At 40.1% G+C, this 26,624-nt stretch overlaps 1 protein-coding gene across 1 annotated transcript in view; it reads right to left on the bottom strand.

Annotated features, from left to right (window-relative positions):
- Window positions 1-7,901: 7,901 nt before the first annotated feature.
- LOC134656561 (E3 ubiquitin-protein ligase RNF19B-like) overlaps window positions 7,902-26,624 on the bottom strand; it is a 50,025-nt gene continuing 31,302 nt past the window's right edge. Inside the window, exons 3-9 of the mRNA XM_063512122.1 lie at window positions 14,709-14,889; window positions 11,951-12,065; window positions 11,160-11,347; window positions 10,767-10,908; window positions 9,940-10,174; window positions 8,581-8,743; window positions 7,902-8,224 (exon numbers count right to left, since the gene is read on the bottom strand). Coding sequence (XP_063368192.1) covers window positions 7,902-8,224; window positions 8,581-8,743; window positions 9,940-10,174; window positions 10,767-10,908; window positions 11,160-11,347; window positions 11,951-12,065; window positions 14,709-14,889 — 1,347 coding nt within the window. The remainder of the gene's footprint in view (window positions 8,225-8,580; window positions 8,744-9,939; window positions 10,175-10,766; window positions 10,909-11,159; window positions 11,348-11,950; window positions 12,066-14,708; window positions 14,890-26,624) is intronic.

A 26,624-nucleotide genomic window follows, 5' to 3' on the forward strand; every position in this document is an offset into this window, starting at 1 on the left:
TGCTCGCATGTTACATCTTCTTATGTCAATCTTAAACCTAAAAGACGGTATAGCTTCACATAATTACTAGCCTAAATTGACTTAGAGATGTAAAGGTCTCTAAGTGTCCGAATCATTAAAAATATAAGTATGTATAATAAAATAAAAATAATAAAATGAATAAATACTTAGGGATGTAAAGGTCTCCAAGTGTCAGAATCATCAAAAATAAAATAAATAATTACTTAGAGATGTATAAGGTCTCCAAGTGTCCAAAACTAAAATTAAAACAATATAATCAAGCGAGAACATGATTGTCTCATGTGTCAATTCTACTGGACAGCTGGACACTAGCATATTTAATTTACAATGAAAAAAAAAACAATATTTATTGAACTCTTATCATACTATCGAAATCAAGGCAAAAGGCATCTCTATCGTGTATAAAATCATTTACAGTGTTGTACGCCTTACTTAACAAGGAGCGCTTAATGTGTGACTTAAATTGGGTAAGTGGTAAATTCGCTATGTCAGTAGGGACTTTGTTATAAAAACGTGTACAGTTCCCGACGGAAGACGTAGTAACCTTACGGAGGCGGTGGGCGGGCACAGCAAGTTTATGTTTGTTTCTAGTGTTATAGTTATGGATGTCACTGTTAAGCTTGAATTCGTGGATGTTTTTCCGAACATACATAATATTCTCAAGTATGTATTGAGATGCGACGGTGTGTTATGACGCCGTAGTACTTTCCACATGTCGTCACCGTAAAGACGGCCGTCTTTTGCGGCCGCTATATGACGGCACCGTTTTCGGAGGAATCCAAAGCTTAAGGCATCCCAATAAGGTTTAATGTTGCAACTTATATAAAATGCTCCTTATTCTTTCGCTCCTACCCGAACATGGATCCGTGGAACATGTTAGGAGTTTTTACATTAGAATTCAAAGCCTACTTACACGGATCTAAGTTCGTCACGCATTGGCCTAAAAGTTGACTATCTTTGAGTTCAATCAGGCGTCCATTACACTTACAAGCGAAAATATTATTTGAATATTGTCTTGTAGGAAGCCTTTTGTGTCAGTTCGTTATTTATTTAATCTATGTATTCTGCTTCAATACCTATTTTCGTGATAATTTTACATCTGTAGGCCTTCTGTCCTTGTTTACTGATATACATATATGGAAGTATATTTACCTGTATATTATGTAAGATGTGTTTGTGGCTGAATGCAAGCGCTGGGTCCGTCAGTGTCCTGACCGGGGCCTTATCGCAACCGTGATATTACAGTGGTCAGTGTAGATAGTGTTTAAAGTTATATTTTCTTACTGTTCTTGTTGTACGTGTACATACAGTAGCGGCGTCGTGTGCTGTAGCACAGATTACGTGATATTACAGAAGAAACGTTACTCTTTAAAAACCTTTTGGTGGTGTTAACGTTCCTTTTTAATGACAAGGAATAAACTGATCATAATAATGATAACTACCGAGAACTGTAATAATTCGTGGTGTGTCTTCTCTGGTATTACGTAATCTATGGGCACAGACAATAAGGTGGGGTAGATTTGAACCACAATTTTGTCCAAATTGGCCCCGTAACACCATTGGTAGGTCGATAAAAATATTCCAAAAATGTTGCTGTCAACTCGTAGTTCAGAGTGGTCCCACAGCGTTAGCCAATAAAACTATTGTATTAGTTGTATTGTATTCCTGCTTAGTTTATCAGTAGTGGTGTCGTAAAACTCGGCAAAGTAAGACAATACAAAAAGGAATATGTGAATTGAGAAACATGTCTCTTACTAAAAATATATAGATATTTTTTAACTTTTCCTTTAATAGTTTATCAAGTTTTAATTTTAATTCCGTGAAATGTATCATTTTGAAATGGATCAGGAATAATTAATCCTACTAATTATTGTTTGTTTGTTTGTAATGTTCAATTTTAAAATTAATGCGTTCATTGTATGAGCGTGCAGATTTTTCTTAGAAAATGTACGCTGCGGAGAGTGAATAAGGCCGGATTACTCAGAAAGAGCCGCCTCGCGAGAATTTATTTATTATTGTGTAAACACTACCTATATCATGCTTGATACGAAAACTTTTCATACACCATTATGCATTTCCAGGCGGCCTTTGGAGATTTTTGCTTGCCACATATTTAGCTATTTTGGAATTCATAAGTATTTCCCACTTTATGCGATGGTTTCTTTAAATTAGTCTTATAATAAGTTTAAATTTAATAAACGCGAAATATAATTTAATATTTACCTAAATATTCCACACAATGACAATCTATACCACACGAATAAAGTTGGACCTTATCACTGAGGAATAAGGTTGATAAAAAATAGGTTTATAGAATAGCTATGATAAAGCCTATGCGATTGTGATGCAAGTTAATATTGGAGGTTTGAGCGTGGCGCCGGATCTGCGCCTCCGCATACTACTTGAGATAGTGGCATTGGTAGCCTTTATCCCTTTGCGATAAGGTTTAAATTCAGTGGAGTGTTCCTACGGCCTAAACCCACGTAGACAGTTGATTCTTTACTTACACTCTCAAATTCGTAAAAGGACCCAAGTTAAATTGACAATAAGATTACTACGGTATGTGTATTATGTATGAGAAACCGTACTCTATTATTTTTTACCCAATTTTAAATGGATTTACTTTGGTTATTGACCGCCCACCACCCATTATCTCTCTGTCTTGTGTAAATCGTAGTAATGATAAGCAATACTTTTTTTATAATATAGATATGTTATTTTGATAATTTACTTTAAAATCACGCCTATGCTTAATTTAATTGAATAATCAACATGCCTCTTTGACTTTTAATTGCGCTTGAAATATAGTTACACTTTCGTAAGAAATATTATTGTAGATTTACAAAAGATTAAGTAACGACTCCTGATTTAATTCCTATGAAAAGAACTGATTTTGAAGACGCGACTTTAGTTTTCGGCTCAATTTTATTAATCTAGATTGTTTTTAGGTTAACGCCATGATCCAAAAAAATGCCAAAACAAATATTACAATATTACATTGTACATAGTGTACATACAATAATTCAATATCCTAATTTCCATAAACTCCACGCCACAACAATAGTATAACTTGCCCATTCAAAAGTCATAGATGTGAAAATCGCGTGCGTTGGTGATATACTTTTTGGCACTATACTGTATAATAATGGCATACCAAAAATTTACTATTAATACAATTTACCTTTCATTTTGCAAATAACAAGGAATATATAGTGTTTCGCTACAATGCCTTTCATTCAGTTTTAAATACTGTAAACAGGTACGTGCAGTGTGTGAGTACCTATAGCCGGTCAAACAAGTTTGCCAGTAGAAAAAGACTCGAGATTAATAATGATCACCCGTTTTCAGGGTTCCGTAGGAGTTAAGGACATTGTGATAAAAATCATGAATCGTGTTATTTATTTTATATTTAATTATGAATCATTGCTCTATTAATAATTAGTATAAGCCCTGGCACAAATCAAGATGTATTTATGTTGATTCTCCATACGGAAGTACACGTCGCGTCATCATCTCGTTTTTGGGTTTATAACCATTTGCCTAGTCAGATTACCAAACTTTACTTTTGCTCCTATTTTGTATGTATTGTATGTAGGTACACTCAAATAATTTAATTTCCTACTCGTTTTGTACTTAGTATGAGGTCTCTAGCGACTTTCATATTGATTGTCATTGTGATAAGGTACGGAATGGGTCGTAAACTATTATTTGACTGTACTATCCATATTTGAGATAACCAGACATTAAAAAAGCGATGGAAATGGAATTTGTTTGCAGTGTTTGCATAATCATAAAATCATCCAGAAATAAACCTAATTTTCCTCTACTCTCAGATATTGTAAGGTGGCATTTGAATATTGTTACGCGCCTGTACGGTTAAATTACCACTAGTTTTTGATTGAAAATGCATTGTTTTAATACTTTACCCTTTCCAGGCAGAGTACAATTTATCGACCACATATATACACGCTAGTAAAATTTCAACTTAAGCATTCCGATTTCCGGTTCAAATTAATCGCACTTTCGGGAAATGTGACTTGTCTTCAAAGGAATCATTAAAACTGGATTAATTGGAATATATTTGATTTTTGGGAAAACCTTGTAGATAGGCGCGGCCTGGAAAAGGATCAACATAAACAGAATAACGACAACATTTAAAACATTTCTCCTAATGATAATGATATGATGCGTGTAACATAGACTTTATGATTATGAAAATAAGGTACAAAATGAAATGTATAAAAACAATTTGCTATCAGAAACTAGGGGTAACCGTAAAAGTACACCTTGTACTTATTTATGATATGTCATGAACATTCCATTTACCTATAAGTTAATTACCTACAAGGTGTTCTATTGTTGTATAATCTAACTTTATGTACGTATACAAATTTGTTGTTTCCTAGAATTGAATTACTGTGCTTTGATATATTTCCGAACACAGGTTGATTCCGACAATGGTTTTTAAAGTAAAGTTTGAATGGAATTGTACAGCGAGCTGCAAAAGTGCATACCTATTTTATGTATGAATTACATTCATAATGTGTTCTTGCAATTTTGCAGCTCGCTGTGCAGGGGATCATCACTCTTAGGGATTTTTACTATTTTCGGAATTACCCAAAGCGCAGTTTGTAGAGGTGTCTTGAAAATATGAATACCATGTAGAGGACTACGTAAACTACGTTCGAAAGAAAGACACACTATTGTGGGGTGGAAGGTAGATGACAGGCTACGACTATTAAATGCAATGTTTACGAAACTCCGTTAGATCCTATCCGTACTCTGATGTGTCCTGGCGGTCTAGCATGAGTTGCGTTCTCGCGCGCGACTCTATACTTGAAGTCGCGCAAGATGTATGGAGTAGCACGCGAGAAGGCAACTCATGCTAGACCGCCTGATGGTATCTAAGCGACAGTCTGGTGAATCGGGGTCGGAAAATAGTAGTCAAACTCAAATTAACCTCACGAAAATTTTTGTGCCAGTCTAAAATAATCCAAATATCGCAAAAGACAACATCGCGGTTTAGTAACGAAGTGTAGCACTGCAGTGTCATGAACGCAGTTCTCGACACTAGATATTGTGGATTGTTACGTTACTCGAAACGGACTCTTTGTTACTAAGGAATAATGCACATGGTGTTCCATAAACTCCATTTGAGAGGATCCGTAATAACTAATAACGAAGCAACGAGTGACTTAAACTGTACCTCTGTATTGTGAATTAATGAACCCCTGTAGATAAAAAATATATATAATTAAAAGTTTACCAAATTGAAATTTCAACTGTGTTTCATTGTAATAAAACAACTAGTAAGTTTAATCACATTTTAATCGTTTACTGTAGGTATATGATTTACATAACATAATAATTATAGCTTAGAATTACTTTTCGCCTACAAACGTGAAAAATTAAATAATTTAGATCGTTAATAGTAATTATTCAAAGTATCACAAATATCGGATAGAGTAAAGGCCTGTGCACACCGGCTGCGTGTGCGTGACGTGCACGTGCGCGTGCAGCGTTGTATTATACAGATCCTTATGAGAGACGGCACACCGCTTGCGTGACGTGTGCGTGTGCGGCTCCAACATTTTAGCGCACGCGCACGTGCACGTCACGCACACGCAAGCCGGTGTGCACAGGCCTTAACACTGCTTTAGAAGCGCGAAGCATCTATCAGGGCGGGCGCGCCCGCAGCTCTTCCCCTCCTGTCTGACTCGCCGTTGTTGGCTGCTTTCAATATCAATACGGACAAACAACTAAAATATGTATACACACCCTTATTGCCCATACATTAAGGTAGCGTGTACATACTTTTGGCACTTTGTCCGTGTCGATATTTAACACCTTGACTTTACCACCGCGACCCCATACAGTCGTCGGTGAACTCTATGCAATCAGCATAAGGTTCACAGTCGGCTGGCGGTGGGAACTTACGGGAATAGCTCGCTAAACCTACGCCGCCGGGACTCCCGGGACCGGCGCCCGAGGCCCTGCCTAAACATTGATTATTTTATTAATGTAATGAATGATGTTTCCACGGCAGTCAATGCGATTTTACAATTAGCAACGTCTCCGTTTTAAACTAATATCTGGGAGACCGAGCTTTGCTCGGAAAACATATAAAAACTCGAAAATGCGCGTTTTCCTAGAGATAAAACCTAGCTAGATCGATTTTTCGCCCCCAAAAACCCCCATATAGCAAATTTCATCGAAATCGTTAGAGCCGTTCCCGAGATCCCCGAAATATATATAGATATAAATAAATAAATATACAAGAATTGCTCGTTTAAAGGAATAAGATTAATACTGTACCGTCCGCACTCGCGTTGAAATGTGTTTGCTCTTCAATTAGCATCTGCTCTCAGCCATGACTCATTACATTCATAAAATAAACACAACATAACATGTAACAGGGGTAGGCAATTAAATAATTCTTAATCTTCACTGCCAGTTTACACGAGAGAGAACAATCAACAAATACCAGGGGCCCGTTTCTCAAAAACTTGTAACTTGTAATACAAGCGGAAGTCCCTTTCTAACAAAAGCTGTCAAAAAGTTACATTCGCTTGTATTACAAGTTACAAGCCTTTGAGAAACGGGCCCCTGATGCATTGCGAATTAGTAAAAAAATGTAAGTTGTCTTCGAAACACACGCACAAGCTCGTGACTGGCACACATGAAACCCTCTCTTCTACTGACACTGTACGTTAATCGCATGCGCGGGACGGGAATTAACGATTTTTGCCTTGCAAAAACCACAAATACAAGTCATATTATTGTCTGGTGGAGGTAGATTACCGTCTAAAAAAAGAAGAGTACAGTTTACTTGATACATATATGCTACAGACTTTTTGATTACAGAAGAGACGTTGTTTTCGAAGACAACACGCACTTTTTACAAAGAAGTTGGCATTTGGTATTTTCAAACAATGCAAATACTGCAAACCGGAAGCTAAAGGTAGAATAGACAATACAGCCGATAGATTATTGCCGGACCGGCCGAGCCGCCTCCAGGCTCACAAGTGCCATATCTGATGAGGTACATCGATAAATCAGTTGTGCCGTGTACCGTGTACCTCAAAGGAATCTTTAGCCGAACCATTGATGACCCGTGAAATGCAAATTTTTACCAACGCGATATCTAGGACGGGATGTGATACAAAACTCCAACAGGGATACCACATCATTATAGGATGCTTTCCGATTTCCGGCGTATGTATTATCTAGTCTAGTTATTTCAGTCGTATGGCAGAGAGGCGTGTAAAGCACCGTAACATATTTCTCTGCTACTCGATGTCAGGAAGAAACACATTTCATACGGATTACGCGTCGATAAAAATAGCAATTACAGCGAATCACAACAATGCCGGACTCGGCGACTCCACGCACTTCACTCCGCTCACACTACGAGTCTGTCTCGTTTCGTTACCACTTACATACACTACATTTCACTTAATCTATGTTACGTAGGTACGAGTCCCTTTAATCCGAGCGCCACTTCTACACGGTGACTCGAAAATATGCGGTATTAAATCAAATGAGATATTCGGTCGCGAGGAGCACGGGTCTCTTGGGTCCACAGACAAGACATCCTCTAGACTGAGCATAGTAACGCTACCCCCTCTGCCACTTATAGTTTTACTCCATCTTCGAGTCAATCCCGTGTCGTGATTGGTCTGTGTCTTTGAACGGACCAATCACGGCACGGGATTCGCTCACCTCGTCCCCCCGCACCCCCGTATTTTTGACAGCAACGGTTTCATGAAATAATTGCTCTAAACTCAGTCTAGAGGATTCCTAGTCTATGCTTGGGTCGCACGGCCGCGCCGGCGCCGCGCACGTCGGTCGCGCGAGGATCAGGGCGGGGCGCACGTTCGTTACGAGTGCTGCGCCGGCGCCGCGCGCACCTGCCGCGGCTCGCCCGGCGGCGGCGGCGGCGGCGCCTCGGGGTCGGGCGGCGCCGCCGACCCGTACAGGAATAGGCTCTTGAGGCGCGCCGAGCGCGACGACGTGGAGGGCAGGTCGTCGGGCCAGCTGGCGCCGGCGACGTCCACCGTCACGTCGGCCGTCACCTCCAGCCTCTGCGGCTCGGGCTCCGGCTCCGGCTCGTGCGGCTCGTGCGCCAGCGAGCCCGCGAGCGCCGCCAGCGACGGCGCGCGCAGCTCCACCGCCGCCGACCCGGCCGACAGCGAGGCGTCGCCTGTAACGAACCGAATGACAAATTCTATAGGTAGAAATCTGCAAAAAAGCTTTTTTTCCGTCAAGACCAAAGTCACTGACAATCCAACCTCTAAACTGAGCTTAGGCCAATTCTTTCATGAAACCGATGCTGCCAAAAATACTGGGGGACGAGGTGAGCGAATCCCGTGCCGTGATCGGTCCGTTCAAAGACACGGACCAGTCACGGCACGGAATTGACTCGAAGATGGAGTAACGCTACCGTATACTGTGTGGCAGAGGGGGTAGCGCGACTATGCTATGTCTAGAGGATGTCTTGTCTGTGACCAAAGTACTCGACGTGTGTTAAAGCTAGGAACGTAGTGTAGGTGTACTGACCGATGCTGGGATCGATGTGGCGCGACACGGCGTCGGGCTCGGGGCGCCGCGCGCAGCCGCCGGCGCGGCACAGCGACACGGGCACGACGCCGTACACGTAGAACAGCAGGATGGGCACGCCGATGCCCACCGCCAGCCCCGCCACGATAGGCGACACGAGCAGCTGAAATATTGTTATATACACATTTTAATGCCGCATCCTTCAATACATTTAATTACTGGTAGAGGAGAAACCATCACACACTATTAAACCAGGGATGTTGCGAACATCCGCATCCGCATCCGCAACCGCGGAACTTCCGCATTATTTTCAACATCCGCATCCGCATAAAATCGATGCGGAGCTTATGCGGATGCGGATGTCGAACAAGTCAGTACAGGAACGTCTTAGCGGCGGCGTAAGTGCTAGGTAATTTCGTCATTACCTATAACGAAATCGTCTAGCTCCAGAAAAGTCGGAGAAGTTACCGTTTATTAAATATAACGCACCTATATTCTTGCTCAAATACTAAACATTTCGTTAATTTTTAATAAAATAATATTTAAAATGTAATATTTGACGTTTTCTAAGTACCTAATCTTGACATCCGCATCCGCATCCGCGGATGTGAGCCTTTAAATATCCGCATCCGCGGATGTAAAAAAATCTGCATCCGCAACATCACTGTATTAAACAATGGATGTAATGTAATTCATTGTAACCCGAAAAACAGACATAGCTTGGGTAACTTGTACTACGACGCCCGTAATAGCGGGCGACGCTCATCTAACAAATTGTAATAAATTGAAATTGATCGTCAATGGGACTGTCCCATCATCAGATGAAGGTAATTTGTGGAGCTGCTAATTATTTAGTATAGTTATTATTATGCCGCATTCTCATTGACTATCAATTTCAATTCATTGGAATCTGGGACCAGTAGACTTCCGTTAATTAACGAACTTACCGAAGTTGGATGTAATTAAGAACTTTACAGTTCCTTAAAACATTAAAGACTTCAGAAAGTTTTGGTCTGAACATAATGTACCTATTCTTAAAATTGTGCGCGCACCCGTAAAAATTTAGATTTAGCCGATCATTTAATACACAAACCAGTTGGAAGTACATGTTTATCAAAATACTGACAGATTATCACGTGATCGGGCCAGCCAACCGTAAAAAAAACAATCCACAGGTGCGTTCAGAAAGCGTAATATTCGAGTTTGAACACGAAGTAAAGTTTTTATCAAAGTAACCCCATTCCACGGTAGTAAGTGTCCGTGTTAAGTTATTAATTCCCATTTTATTACAAGGTTGCAGGGCGGGGAACACGGTCCAGTGGCTATAATCGAGTCGGTATATGCGGAGGGATGACGTACCGCAGCGGCGACGGCGGCGGCGACGGCGGCGGTGCGGCGCGCGACGGTGGCGCGGCGCAGGCGGCGGTGCGCGCGGCGGCCGGCCCACAGCGGCAGGCCCACCAGCAGCGCGGGCAGCGCCACGCCCGCCACCACGGCGATGCCGAGCGGCGCGCCCGCCAGCGTGCCCAGCTGCCACAGCAGCTTCTTCTTGCGCGACCAAGGCTTCTTGCCCCAGAACGTGCAGCCGCTCGGACTACACCGTACAATATACAATACAATACAAATACTCTTTATTGCACACCTCATTACAGAAAACAATACGGATAATACAGGAAGAAGAGGTTAAACAACAGGCGGTCTTATCGCTAAAAAGCGATCTCTTCCAGACAACCTTTAGGTAGCGGAAATTAATAAATTTATGTCATGTCAGTAGGTGTTTCATATTCAATATAAGAATTTTAGCACAGAAAAACACAATACAAAACCGTATAACACAAATAAAAATAAAATAATAATATCTAATTATACATCGACTAAAATATTGACAAACCACTATTTCAGCTAACTGGGAATTTTTTCTACCAGCGCTATACAAAACCAGTGACAAATTACAACTCTGCCCCACATGCCACGCCACATAGCAGTTTCAGTCGACAATTTGACGAGTTTTTCAATTACTGTTGCGGCTATTCGCGTTGTGGGTCAGATTCAGATCAGTTGATGAGCAGGAAGGTTATTTTGTACCTGTGCATAAATGAAAGGGCGATGTCGTATATCAATAGGTACCATATTATCGTCGTCATAACCGACATAAGTCTTGCAATAAGAAAAACAGTAAAGCAAACCTGAGGTAATGCAGGTCGGAGACTTCCTTCATGCACAGCCAACAGAACTCGGCGCCGCACACGCAGCACACCATGTGGTTGCAGGAGCCATCTTCCACCTTCACGATCAGCACGGCGCAGCGCGGGCACGGCTTCACTTCACCTGCAAACATCATCGTCATACAATTGATGGCATCCTTATCTTACTGCACGTCCCTGTCAAGCGATCACTGTAAGTACCTATATTGCTTCCTCTTTCTTATTAAAATTACGGAACGAGAGAAAGAGGTCGCGGTAGGAAAACCACTCTTGTCAAGAATAAGAGGAAAACGACTATGCAATGCAAGTCAGCATCCGGAACGGTCGAACTCGCAGGAATCGAACACATTGTGAACAAAGCCGTGTTGCACATACCCGTGTCCGAGTCCTGGTGCTGCGGCTGCGGCGTCCGGGGCGGCGGCGCGCGCTCGCGGCGCGCGGCGTCGCAGGTCTGCGTGGGGTGCCACGCCGCCTTGCAGTGGTAGCAGAACGACGCGCCGCAGCCCGGCGCCAGGCACGTCAGCTTCGGGCACGACGCGCACCCCGTCGCCACCACCGCGAAACTAAACGACAACAAAACTTCATTAAGAGTCAATAGCAACGGTCGTAGGGATTAAACAAGCCTCACTTATTTAAGGACTTCAATTCGTGTAAGATAGTGTCTTTTCATTTCTCATGCTCATAGTAGCTCATTCTTTCGATATTAAACTTTCGTGATAGCGACTAAAAATTCAAGTGAGTGAAACCGTTGTCGTATAAACAGCTCATTCTTTATCTATGAAGCGGGTTGAAAATGATACGTTTCGGCCCTAGGGAGGTTTTTTTTGTTATTTTTTTATGAATAGCCGTGAAAAGCTGGTTCAAAATGGATTTGTCGTATAATTTTCATTTTGATATTGAACTCCCGATCCCATAAATATAACAATACTTTTAGATAGGTACCTCAATTATAAATAAAAGTTACCTCAAGAAATACTACAAGTTCATAGGTCATGTTTTGTGAAATACACGTGTATTTTACTTTCCTCGTAACATGTGAAAGGCAGAAAGGCACCCATTCTCACTCAAACTATCGGCGCTAAATATCTCGGCCGAAATGGATGCCGTTCATCTCTTGGTCAACAAATTACTAATTCCCGGTTCCTAATACCAGTTGACCCACCCACCTGCAGTCGGGCGCGGGACACCACCTCGTGTCGGGATCGGCGGCCAGCGCGCGCCGCACCGAGAACTCCTCGTACTTGTCGTATAACACCGGGTTGTCCACGATGCGCCGGACGTCTGTAATTACACCACATTTTCTTTACTAAGGTTCAAACAAAATCTAGCAAATGCGCCGCGCGCGCAGATTGCACGCAGTGCGGAGTTGCTCCAAAAAGCCACACACAGTCTCAAAACCTTAAACCAGCGTGTGTGCGACGCACGAGCAGCCACTTAGCTTTTCTGTAAATTATATTATATGTTATTTCTACCCAGAATCGCTTCGTGCTCTTTCGATCCTGATAGGAAGAAAATTTAATGGCTCCTCTACACGATGGGCCAGCGCCGGCCACTCCATGGGACGCATTTATGCGTTAGAGGGAGCACGTGATATTGCTATCTCATTCTATTGCATGGCTGCGTCCTTTGGAGTGGCCGGCGCTGGCCCATCGTGTAGAGGAGCCATTAGGCAGGTGTGCTGTACCAATATTGCCTCGGACACATGGCGGGAAATTCTCGAATGCCACAAACTGTATCCAGTATCTATAGTCAAAAAAAATAGAATGGTATGTTTGTGATTTACATTATTCGCGCATTTAGAATAGGTTCGTCACTTCGTACCAAGAATTGTATATTGAAGAACCCCCGTACAGGCTATAAGTGCAGCCATAAAGTTGTATTGCAATTCTAAGACGGCCGCCCATCACTTCCTGGCGCCGAGGCAATGGTATCAGGCAATTCGTATATTTTACTTTGGATAAATTCCAAAGTGGACAAGAGCAAATTTGCGCAACCACTTGTTACAGATGTAGTGCATAATTTATTTTTAACCGACTAAAATTTCGAAGGAGCAGTTTGTCAATTCGTCGGGATCTATGTATTCCTTGTACTAAGGGCTTGAAAATTTTATACTTATTCGATTTATGGCACTAGGTACACCGTGTGCGGACGATTGTATGTACCCTGGCTACAGGCACAGTCAACTTGTCACTTTATTTTTATTACTTATCATTATTACCAGAGATAGCCATACATAAAAACTAATATCGGAAAATGATAGATACTTTAACCGTGTTTCTTATTCACTTTTTAACGTGTATAAAATATGGAAAACATACATAAGAAAAATGCAACGGACTTTTCATTGATAAAGGTATCCCAGAATGACATAGGTATAGCTGGTCAACCAAATCTTGTCAGTAAAAAAAAGCGGCCAAGTGCGAGTCGGACTCGCCCATGAAGGGTTCCGTATTTAGGCGATTTATGACGTATTAAAAAAAAACTACTTGCTAGATCTCGTTCAAACCAATTTTCGGTGGAAGTTTACATGGTAATGTACATCATATATTTTTTTTTAGTTTTATCATTCTCTTATTTTAGAAGTTAGGGGGGGGGGGGACACACACACACATTTTACCACTTTGGAAGTGTCTCTCGCGCAAACTATTCAGTTTAGAAAAAAATGATATTAGAAACCTCAATATCATTTTTGAAGACCTATCCATAGATACCCCACACGTATGGGTTTGATGAAAAAAAAAATTTTGAGTTTCAGTTCGAAGTATGGGGAACCCCAAAAATTTATTGTTTTTTTTCTATTTTTGTGTGAAAATCTTAATGCGGTTCACAGAATACATCTACTTACCAAGTTTCAACAGTATAGTTCTTATAGTTTCGGAGAAAAGTGGCTGTGACATACGGACGGACATACGGACGGACAGACAGACAGACAGACAGACATGACGAATCTATAAGGGTTCCGTTTTTTGCCATTTGGCTACGGAACCCTAAAAAAGGCGCGAAATTCAAATTTTCTATGGGACGATATCCCTTCGCGCCTACATTTTTTAAATTTGCCGCCTTTTTCTACTGTCAAGATCTGGTTGACCAAGTATATATAACTATCGATGATGTACTGTATGATGGACGAAGTTATCTTCGTGACGGTGCATTAGAAAGAGATATTATCATTATCAAGCTGTCACGTAGACAAGTCCGACCATGATATCCGTACAGAGTGCGCGCGCAACCAGCCCTACTCACAAATCTCACAAAGGCAAGCAAATTTTAATTTCCATGTAAAATGAAAAGTTTTTTGTATGATGAGCATACATAAATAATTATTTATGTATTATATAACTTATTATGAGTAAATAAGTAACACAAAATAAACATAATAATCTATTCATTATTAAAATGTACAACGGGACTTAATCGCGTATCTAAGTTTTAAGATTTACCTCCGACGTTTCGAGGACGGCGTTGTCCCCGTGGTCTCGGAGAAGACAACGCCACGGGGACAACGCCGTTCCCGAAACGTCGGAGGTAAATCTTAAAACTTAGATACGCGATTAAGTCCCGTTGTACAATTTAATGTGTATAAATCGTGAAAGTTTAAATCAGTATAATAATCTATTATTAGGTAGGTATAAGTAAAATTGGATCGTTAAATATAGGTAATTCACAGTTTTAATTCTAGGTAAACGTATCACGTCATATCTGGACTAGGTCATGAAATCTTGGAACTGTATAAAATTCTAGGTATACAATAATGCAAACTAGACTCACTCCAACAAAATTGATGGATTGAAGGATGATATTCTCCTGACACTGGCAGACGGGGCAGCTGACGGGCACGTGCGCCTCGAAGATCTCGGCGGCGAGGTGCTGCCGCATGCAAGACTTGCGGCAGTCACGCGTGGACACTAGCTAGTGTGAGCTCACCTAGCGGGTGGATGTTCTCCTGGCAGGCGGGGCAGGTGACGGGCACGCGCGCCTCGAAGATCTCGATGGCGAGGTACTGCCGCATGCAAGGCTCGCAGCAGCGGTGCGCGCACCACGCCAGCCGTACCATGTTGTTGGCGCTGAACACCAGCAGGCATAGCGGACATTCCAACACATCGCCCTGAAACAATATACAGGTTACATGCAGGCATATTTTTTAACATAGTCATTTTTATAATTATCATTGCGAAGTGATTATCGTCATCGTCACCCACTGAGTACCAAATCGAAATGTACTTAAATAACTCATCTTCATCTGGTAAATGTGAATATTGTGAATCATTAGGTAATTAGTGGTTACGAATTAGATTTTTTTCGTTTAACCGGTTACAAATTGGGACTAAAGAATAGCGATATATAGCAATGTACTTTAAAAAGTGGGTGGAATTAACAGTACTAATCTACCGAGTTACTAATAGAGTGCTATATTTAAGATGAAGATGACCTCATCTATAATTTAATATGTAACAATAAGCCCACCTATCTAATGACAAAAAATCGCGTCAAACGCTTTGCCCAACGATTCGAGCTGTACGAATTGGATCGAATCAATTATAGCGGTTCGTAACTCAAAACAATTGCTGCAATAAAAGCAAGTGGCGAGACTTGTTCTAAGCAAGTTCGTTACCCGCGCCCTGAACGGCTTTGTCTTCGATCTACTGTTTATACAAAACAAAATTAAGGACTCCACTTTTAAGAATTAAATTACTTATTAAGTCAAAAATTTTGATTGAAAAGGAGCCGACTTAATAAGAAGCTTCAGAGGTAATGAAAATGCCACTAGCGATCTTCTCGAAATAAATTGAAGTAAAATATGAACAGTTTTTGATATTTGTTTAATGAGTCCCGACATGACCTTAAAGTTGATTTATTATATTATAATAAGAATAGGATATTTATGTCACCCCAGCCATTCAACTATCAAGCTTTCATTACAAAATTCATCAAGTTATATTTATAAAGTGATACTTAGGTATGGGGCTTAATTTGTGATATTACCATAGTTGATAAAAGAATCACATGATTAGCTATTTCAATTTGTACGATGTATGTGAAACGAATTATGTTTGAAAGCTGAAAGCCAAATGTCTACCTATATCGAGTACGTATATAAATTGAGTTCGGGATAAGGCTCCTCTACACGATGGGCCAGCGCCGGCCACTCCAAGGGACGCAGCCATGCGGTAGAATGAGATAGCAATATCACTTGCTCCCTCTAACGCATAAGTTTATATAATTATTATAATAACTAGGATGAGCTTTTAAAATTATGTATGGAATTTGTTTTTAACTCCTAACTCTTATAATGTCTGCCGAGTTTCTTGCGGGTCCCATATTGTGGGATACCCACCTACAATTCAGAGATTTACATCTTCTCGGGTCAGAGGTGCAGGGTTAGTGCCAGCGTAGCATTATTTGACGTTCATAAGCGCATTGTAACATGCGTACTTGAAAAATAAACTATCTTTATATTTTTTTCTTTAATTATACTAAAAAAGTCAAGGAGCATTAGCTGTGGTAAATTTACATCAATTTGTGTAATAGTACATTACTGCAGATGCCGGGAAAGAAGGGCTTGCCGGGTGAGTAGGTATAGCCGGCCGACCGTAGGGAGGTCGGATAGTGATACGAAGCCGGCAAGACCTTTTCACGGCTAGGCATGTATAGTGCTTTTCTAAAACATGCAATGAAATAAAAAAATACACCACTCAAAAAAAACAAATTTATAATCTTTATAATAAAAATCCAACTTCACAACAAAAGTTTTTTAATTTTCCTTTCAATCCCGCCATAATTGTTTTTTTTTTTACGGAAGTCGTCCGTATTTCGCGTGTGTACTGTGTTCGAATAGACCTTATTAGGGCCATTATACACAATCTGATAATAAGAATCTCAATTTCTATAAATAAAATAAATGCAGAGGATTTTAAATATTGTCTATGGTCTCTGGTGACTTCCGTATAGACAAAATTTTAAATTTATTCATCAACACATTGAATCATACAGATTCGTATTGTTAATATCAGTACGTTCGTGTATAACAGGCGTTAACACGGATATTTTGCTCCGATAACCATTCATTCACTATAAAATATATATATATAATTCGGCTGTTTAGCCTGTTCATGGACACAGACCCCATGTTTACATTAGAATTTAAAAAAAAATTACTTCCCGGCCTAGGCCTTCAATTTCGTATGAAATTCCTTTACAGTTCTCTGGAGTTGCTCCGCCCTAAACGTGATACTTCGAAGCCTGATATAACGCCCGGAGCGACGACATTTCATTGCATGTTTGAGAAAAAGTATTTTCCATAATGTTAATATCCACAAAGGAAAATGGGGACAACTTTTGTATGGAGAAGCGGTCCAGTTAAGAGGATGGTGCACGTTTGTTCAGTTGAAGACCTTTCGTTCCGTAATTATGGGCGGCTGCCGCTGTCAACACCTGTCCGCGTCTCGAGTTTAATGGCTCCTCTACACGATGGGCCAGCGCCGGCCACTCCAAGGGACGCATGTATGCGTTAGAGGGAGCAAGTGATATTGCTATCTCATTCTACCGCATGGCTGCGTCCCTTGGAGTGGCCGGCGCTGGCCCATCGTGTAGAGGAGCCATAACTTAATACACGCCCAGATACAAATCGTTGATGCCAAAACAATTCCCTGCCTAATTAACAATTTAAAAATCAAATATGGCGATTTACCGCATTGTTGTATTTGTTGTTAAATATTAAAGTTTAATATGAAATGTCAAGATATTTCCAAAGTAGATTCCTACATTAAGTAACATTATTTGCCATACCATACCTAAAGGAAATAAACAAAACTCTTATAGGATCACTCGTGTGTCTTTCTATCTATTCGTCCGTCTGCCAAATGCTACGTCCAGTTTGCTCCGCGAGAGGCCTATCAGCAGCAGGCAATCAGATAAATTTAACATCATTATATTTCTATAGGTACCGTGAGCGTTGGAGGGTCTACCTCTACCATCTTGTGGCCTGAATCGGAATCATAAACATGTACATTGCCAAGCAAGTGTTGCCATCTACCATTCTCGTACGTTTTCTTGTGTGCATAGTAGGTTTTGCCATCTTGTGGCCTACATCGGAAGCATAAACTTCACATTTAAGATCGGTTTTCCTAGGATAGCGGTGCCGTCATATAGCGGCCGACTTTATACTAAATAATACGGCTAAATATGGATGTCGTAGTATTTGTATGGAGACGGCCGCTATATGACGGCACCGCTATCGGAGGAAACCAAAGCTTTACGCCTCGCGCCAAAAATCTGACGAGATTTATCAAGAAAAAGTCGGGACTCCACATCTACATATTCGAGGCATTTATCAAGGCTTGAATCTTACCAGATGCCAAAAAGCAGAAAAAACAAGGTCAGTCACCTAACGGAATAAACTGTAGAAGTGGCTAGACTAGTGGCGAGACAGTGTCTCAATCACTCCGTTACTATTAGGTAAGTAGTCTACACGACTTTTCGTTCTAGCCAAAACTTCAAAGACAATATCTACCGTAAACTTATAAAACTTTACCCTTTAACAAAACTTTGTTACAGATAGTAACTACCTACTTTTAGACTGAAAGAGATGTCATATATTAAAGAAAAAGTGACGAAGGCCGCCAGTGATGAAAAAAAAACACAAATCAAAATATTTAACAAACAAAATAATTTGATTTGTTCCCAAAGTTGTGTACCTACTTTTAAGTTATTTCGCTTTTACTGAACTGCGATGCGGTGGGCAAAGTTTTATACTTTAACGGTAACAGCTGTTTTTCCCCCGACTGACGATTAGGTACATTTGTACGTTATTTGTTTAGCACGCCGGTAGCACAAACGGCTTGGCTAACTCGGCTTTAGCATTTAAGGTGGTGTCTCAGTTACGGAAGTGACACATTTGATGTGTCGTGCCGTTTCCATGAATGGCTCTGGAGTTAACATTTGATGAAAACATTTTTGAACGGGAATAAGCTCCATAGAAATGTAAAAACAATGGCAAAATACTATTGATATAGCGTAAATCAATTGTAATACTTATTTATAATAATCGCGTGTTTTTAATTACCACGCATTTGTCTTAAGACTTGAACATTACGAGTAAGCACTATATGTGCTATGACGTATGATTTGAATTCTAAATTGGCTATATAACTTTCACTTTCGTCAACAGTCGATGTAGTCGAAGTCAGTCTTTGTGTGATATCGTCGGTGACTATTGATTTTACAGAAACATCGTAGCTTAAAAATTACCTATTTGCTCAGTGTAACACGTCGCCCGTATTGTTGATGATCTGAACAAATTTTAAATGTGCAAATTGCCAATCTTTGAAATTCGTCTCGACAGCCGAAACGTTTCATTTTGCTAAACATCTTGTCAATCTTTTGTCTTACTTTGCTCGACGTTAACTTTCAGACCTGTGAAAAACGTTCGAGAATAGGTTTGTTCGATTTTGAAAGCATGTTATACCATAACGTCCATAACCTAACACTGCATGCACGAGATCGCAATCGCGTGATTCTATCCTCGCCCATTCACTTAGTACAGATTATGAAAGATACATAATTGCATTGTTTGCTCGCATTCGTAGCCGGGTTAGGATTAAGAGCGCAAATTGCATTAGCACCTGCAGTGCCATTCTCACAGCTTACCGAGCAAATAACCTGTGACATTGTAAGTATGTATGATAATATGTATATTCGTAACAACTACGGTTTACCGGGCACTGCACGTATAGTGGTTGGTTTGAGAGACGATGCGCTGGGCGCGTAGTGGGAGCGAGTGCCCAGACCGCGGCCAGCTGACACGCCGCGCCGCTGACACGTTTCCGACCGAGTTCAACAACCGTTAAGTAAACATCAATATGCAAACCCAGTTTTCCTTGGAGACAGTGTTGGAGATTGGAAATATGCATCCGTATCTTTTTAACCCCCGACGCAAAAAGAGGAGTGTTATATGTTTGACGCCAATGTCTGTCTATCTGTGGCATGGTAGCGCTCCAACCGATCGGATGCCGATACCGATGCGGTTTTTTTACGTGATGAAGGCGAGTTTTCTTGCGGTGATTCTTAGCTGTTTCATAGACATCAATATAGCAGTTTGAAGACTATCAGCTTTTTCCAAAATGATGTAAGGCATTTTAGGTATAAAATAACATATCAAATGAGAGAGTTTTTAGTTGATCCAGAAATCAAACCCGGGTATTTACTTAATTAATACGTCGAAAGCAACCGACCTGACTTAAAACAATCTCGGCGCTCATATTTTAAATTTCGTTTCAGCGACCATTATTATTTATTTCTTGTTTTATTTTTACTTATACACAGCCGTCCGCCGTACCAGCCGTTAACAACTTTCATCCCCAATTAAAAAATTTTGTTTAATGGAGCTCTAGCTACAGCAAATACAGCATTTGAAGAATATACGTTTCAAGTGTCAAGGATCTACTTTCATCGGTTCAGGTTGTGCGTTGTCTGTTAGTACCTATTTATGTAACGGAACAAAGATTATATCTTAGGTAATACAAAAAAAATGTGTTCAAAACAAGTTTCACAAGTTATTAATAGTGTTTTGAAAAGTTTATACACAAATAGGTTAGCTAGTAACAAAATATGGAAAAGTGGCAAAATTCAAAAGTGACACATGATATGTAGATACCTAGAGTTTTTGCCAAGTGCTGAGAACAATAGAGTTCAAAGGGCAACGAGCACGCGCGGGGGTAACGGTGTCGCGAGACTGAAAACGGAGAGGTAAAGAAAACCCGGTCACGACGCCATGCCGGCCCGGATATGAGTTTCCTGCCTTGAAATGTATCTACCCAATCTGAAATTTTTAATTACTTCGTCTTATACTTATTGCTATAGAGGCATTAAGGCTCTTATAGTAGGTTACTACACTCTAAAAAATGAAGACCAACTAAGAGCAGTTTTCTCTTAGTTGACGTTAAGTTAATTATAACAATAACGATCTTATATAAATCAAAGAAACCTGATTACTTAAAACAATAAGTGTATCTGTGATTGAACTAATAAAGTAGGTATGTTATTAATCCTAACAATTGTATACTTTGCATCTATCATTAACTTGTTGGCATAATTATGTAACGTTATGTTCAACCCTTAACAAATTAATTAAAACAGATAAATATGTTAATAGTTATGAACATTTTAATAGTTTATGTGATTATTTTCTCTTTGTTGATTTACATAAGACTTGGTATTTTAATCAACTAAACATATAATATTTAGAACAACGAAGATAAAACATTCAATCCCATTATGATCAAGTTATTGTATTAATTACGAAACTAATATTCCATTCTATTAAGAATTATTTGTTAAATCGATTTTCTTCATAATTAAATTAAATAATCAGTTAATCCGTTCAATGAAGAGATAAGTAGGGGGGCGCCGGTGCACCCGCGGTCCTCCCCGCCCGCGCCCCTGCGGCGCCTGTGACCGTGCGAGTGGGGAGTCAGTCTCAGCCTCGACGTTCAACATTCAACTACTTAGTCATTCAAGTACGCGTCAACGAAATAAACTTTACTTGTGCCTTTATTTCACGGCAAGCCTGGAACAGTGAACGTGTTACCTTTGCTTTGTGTACCTAATGTATAATAGTGTATGTGCAACATGGAGCAAGTGCTAATCGCGGCGACGGGAATAAAAGGCGCGGGGACGGGCCGGGATGGTTATGTGGGAATCCCTGTTGTGGACTAATGAGACCCCAGGTCTACCCAGTAAAACCCCTGTTGGCCGCCTCAAGGCTTTAAGGCGAGGCACGGGAAACGATCGGGACCATGCTTCCGAAACCCCGCCAGAGGCTGTCCGAACTGCGGACTCGACTTCGGAGGAACTGTTTCCCTTTACTTCTCTAAGAGTGCGCCATTTTTTGCGCATTGGCCATCCCAGGGACCCTCGTGTAGGCGACAGACGTCCCCGAGCCTGCCGCCAACGGGTACCCATAAGGGGGAAATCGACGGTTGTACGCCAAACGGTCATTATATTTGTAGCCCGTTTTAAATGTTAATTATAATATATATGTAAGGTATGTAAAAGAAAGTTCGATTTTTAAATGTAAAACGTTTAGTTTTCTAAATGTTTAGATGAATAAATAACATCTTATTATACCTATATATTTTTTGTTTTATTCATTTACCCCCTTTTCATAAAACTTTACTTTGTTAAATTTGAATCTCAATTGTTTAATCAGTTCAACTATGAAGCTTGTTGTTTGTTGTTGTGTTTTATTGTACTAGTACAATTGATGAAGAATGGTATATTGTACTAGACAAGCTTCATAGTTGAACTGATTAAACAATTGAGATTCAAATTTAACAATTTCTTAGTTCTGGCTAATAAGATGCATAAGTCGATGCAATCATGTTCTTAGTTGAACTTATTAGGGTCAAATAGTTGATACAGTAATTCTTCATGTTAACATTGATTTACATCTTAGTTGAAATAATTAAACAATTGAGATTCAAATTTAACAATATCTTAGTTCAGGCTAATAAGGTGCATTAGTCGATGTAATCATGTTCTTAGTTGAACTTATTTGAGTCAAATAGTTAATACAGTAATTCTTCATGTTAATATTGACCTACATCTTAGTTAAACTGACTTGTTTGTATTAGTTGGTACAGTAACTTATCATGATAATAATTATCAAGCCCTTAGTTGATCTTGCTAGGATCAATTAGTTAGCATAATTATTTTTCGTGTAAATATTGAACAAGATCTTAATTGGTTCAGTTACATAGATATAGTAATAGCAATCAGAATTACCTTATTTGATGTGTCTAAGTTCTTGTTAGGCTCGTATGGAATCAAGATGCTTGATTACGACTATCAAGATATTGATAGGGCCAACCAAATTTTTTTTAGAGTGTAAATATCACATGATTAAGGAATCCAATTGGTACATCGACCAAACTCTAAAAACATTTTAAACTGGAGGCTGCTATCAACTTTCCGGATATAAAGACGCACGCCCTTACTGGTAGGCTACTAACGTTTTTTTTGCACGATTTATATAAAATAAGTAGCGAAAAAACACCACCTTCCAATGCCGAATACGGGGAAAGGCAACTGGTTGCCAGTAACGACAGTTACAACACGCTGGCAACCCAGTCGAGTTGTGAAACTAACCAGACACATGGGACGACGTTGTTTAAAATAACCTTTATCGAATGAATACTTTACGTAGGTACCAACATTTATAGAATCTGAATTAAAGTTCGAATTGTACGCAAACGACGATATTTACGACGCGCGACCTTTTCTCTCTTTTCTGGTTCAACTCTGTCATGCGTCATGCCACACGGATAGTCGTAGCGTAATGCTGTCCTTAATATTTTAGTAACGTCCCACTAGTGTTTGACCTTTAGCCTATCAAAGGTGCTCTTACTAAAATACAGGTCAAACAAAACCTCTATACAGATCACCAGAAATAAATTGATCCCTAAATTACTCTTACTTTTATTATCATGTTTATTCTGTAATACCAATTCTTTTACATAACATTTGGTACAGTCGACGTTAAAGATATGTTTACATTTATCGTCTTATTACAAGGGAGTAAGATGCAGAAGTGTAAACATATTTTTGACGTCGACTGTACATTTTAAATGAAAAAACTAAAAACCGGACAAGTGCGAGTCGGACTCGCCCAGCGAGTGTTCCGCACCTGTTAGTATTTGTTGTTATAGCAGCTTAGTGGCAACAGAAATACATCTGTGAAAATTCCAACTGCCTATCACGGCAGTTCATGAGATACAGCCTGGTGGCAGACAGACGGACATTGGGGTCTTAGTAATAGCGAGCGCGAGCGCAAGCGTCGCGGAACACAGGCTGCTTTTAGCCTCTGGATTGATACTCCGATTGTCCACCTAGCAGAACAGTTAGCTTATTCGAACCAGTATAAGAGCTCTTTCTTATTTATGCGCAGAAGTTGCAGATCTGGAGGTCATGTTACATTAGTACCTACAAGAATGCGATTCTTCCACGCTCGCTTTTCTTGGCTTACCAGTGTCAACACTAAAAACTCTTTTCTTAAAATACCACTTACTTATAAGCACTAGATTTACAAGTCGACTTACGACTTAGTAGATGTAATAAAAACTAGCACAAATTGCGTTACCTTTTTTTACAGTATATACATATAGTGCTACTTTACCGCCCTAGTGCGATAATTATTAGCATATTACGTGACTATGTTGACAATTTAAAGGGCCATATATATGTACTGTATGTAAAACGTTGTACGATACATTATGTCCGAAAAAGTAATTCGCAACTCGTGTCGATTTAAAGGCTTCGTCACACAGGCGCGTATTCCGGGTAGTGCGTGAGCGGCGCGCGCCGCTATTACATACAAAACGCTCACGCCCCGCCCCGAAAACGCGCCTGTGTGACGAAGCCTTTAAACACTGCCTTCGGTCGGGTTTTAATTTATCGCCACTTGTAACGAATTTCCTATTTTTCGCACTTGTATCGTTGTCGAGCTTTTCGACTGTTTGTAGTACTAAGTACTAACGTACTATGTACTCTTACATTTGTAACATAGGTATATTTGCGTATTGTCTGTTTCTTACTAAGTACATATTATGTACTTATGAATCAGCTACATATATTTACAACTTATTGCTTGAACGTATCTCGTAAGTAGCAATATCTAAGCTTTACAAATTGTCAGTGTATGAGTGTAATGTAATGGCATTTTTCTCATTGCTAATTATTTATGCTGCCGACTATATTTCACTTTGGCAGAATAGCAAATTAGCATGGAACAAAAGCGAGGACTTAGCAATGACGATTCGTGTTTCATCTTTGTAGACCTTGTCTTCTTAATGTGGGTGTACCCATGGTCGTGAGTGTCATCAGGCCTAAATTTACGATGCGGTAACATACCTACGAGACGTCATACATCTCCGTTTTGTTACAGTGTTGGTAAATGTATACAGTCTTAAGACGAAACAGGAGCTGAGATTTAAATATTTTAGGTAAATATACCTGTCTCGCTAACGGAAGCGGCTCCTAAAACTAGTGCGATAAGGACAAGGCGAAAAATCCTGCGTAAAATCTCAAAAATCGAGGTTTCGTACTCGACTGTTTCCTCCTCCAAAACTTAACCAATCGTAACCAAATTTGGAAATCTAAATGATTATGAAATTATCTGTGTCGGACCGTTTTGTTTTTTTGGATAATTGATATCAGTTTTGAATACCACGCCTCTCATTGCGGCATAGTCAATTAGGCCATTTTGGCCATTTTTGAAGGGCTTTTAAGAACTTTATTTATAACTAAAGAAATTTTCCTGCCTATGGAAGTTTGTGTTTAGGTCTAAACCCGGGACTTCTGTGTGTAACTCTAGTTTGTTGTTATACTAATGTGACACCTATTTAATGAACTTAGCTCAGTGGAAAGCTGGGCCGCTTGAGAGGTCCAGAATAAAGCTTCACACAGAATTCCGCTTATCTAAAGAAACTAAATTTATTTTAATACTATTACCAGGATTTCCAAATGTCTTTTATGCTACTTCAATGGTTGCTCATGATCTTAAACCGACTCAAAAATTGCAGCTGGCGCTGATGCCCTTTAAAATTAAAACATGGAATAGACCGACCTCAAGGTGAAGACCTTCCTCTGAAACTGCGGGGTGACAGGCTGGTTTCCCCGTGAAGGCTAGATGCTGAGCGGAGGCGTGGAGCTCAGGATCGCGCACGTGGTATCAAGATGACGTGGCAGAGGCAGACTGCGTGTTCAAATTCCTCGAACCAGGAGGACTCCAAAACTATGCTCTAATTTCTCTAAACTTCTAAGTTGAATTTTCAAAATTGGTGAAATTCTGAAATATGGTGAATTACTGAAATATCGTGAATTTCTGAAATATCCCGGCTCCTGTAAACCGAGAAATGAATATATTAGCCGACGCCCTTTTGGCCGCTAGAGAAGAAATGAAACAATTTGAAATTTAGCTCACCGCACTGAAAGCTGCTATGACTTCTGGCGGAGCGCTCCCTTCCCTCGAGCAGGAGTCACCCTGCAAAGAACCAAAACCTGGTTAAGAACTAACCCACAACGTTTCGCGCCATTGTGGAGTTGACCACAACTAAATTTCATCTGTACTCACTCAATGGAGTAACCGAAGGACTCAAACTGCTTCAGCCTTTCCGACCACCATGGCGAATATGTGGTACTCCAACAAATATCGCTCATGCGAGCGAGTGTCCCCAGAGGGGATCTCAAATCAAATGTGCATGTCATCTTGAAATGACCTCCTCATAATATGTAGAGGTCAGAGGACCTACACAAAAGTGGGGTTGTAATCCCCTGAAGACACAAATCCTTCGAAAATTCTTACTGATTTATTTAGACAACTCACTCTTGAGCCTAAGAAATATATTTTTGTCATTTAATCTAAAAATGTTTCATTTCAGAGTCCTTTTAGGAGACTGAAGTTCCTGTGTATTGTTTTATATCTAAATTCTCGTTTGCCTAAAAATCATACCTAAATCATACAAAGTTTTCCTGGAGTGACAACATAAATATCTAAAGTTTTGATTATTTTTACTTATATGACAACCCCGATACAGATAAACATCAAGAGGTGCATCTGAATGCAACAGATTATGCATAGAAGTGCAACCAATCTATTTTGTTTAAGACATTGTTAAAATTGTTGAAATAAGAAAGGGTATTTTACTTTTATTTATGAATCATACCAAAACTAGTTAATTAAAATTTAGGAAAATATACTACGTTACAGTACCCGTCATTAATTTTTGGTCAAGATTTCAACTTTTCAGGAGTAGGTAAAAAAACCGGCCAAGTGCGAGTCGGACT

Source organism: Cydia amplana, chromosome 2 (assembly GCF_948474715.1).
Source record: "Cydia amplana chromosome 2, ilCydAmpl1.1, whole genome shotgun sequence".
Lineage (NCBI taxonomy): Eukaryota > Metazoa > Arthropoda > Insecta > Lepidoptera > Tortricidae > Cydia > Cydia amplana.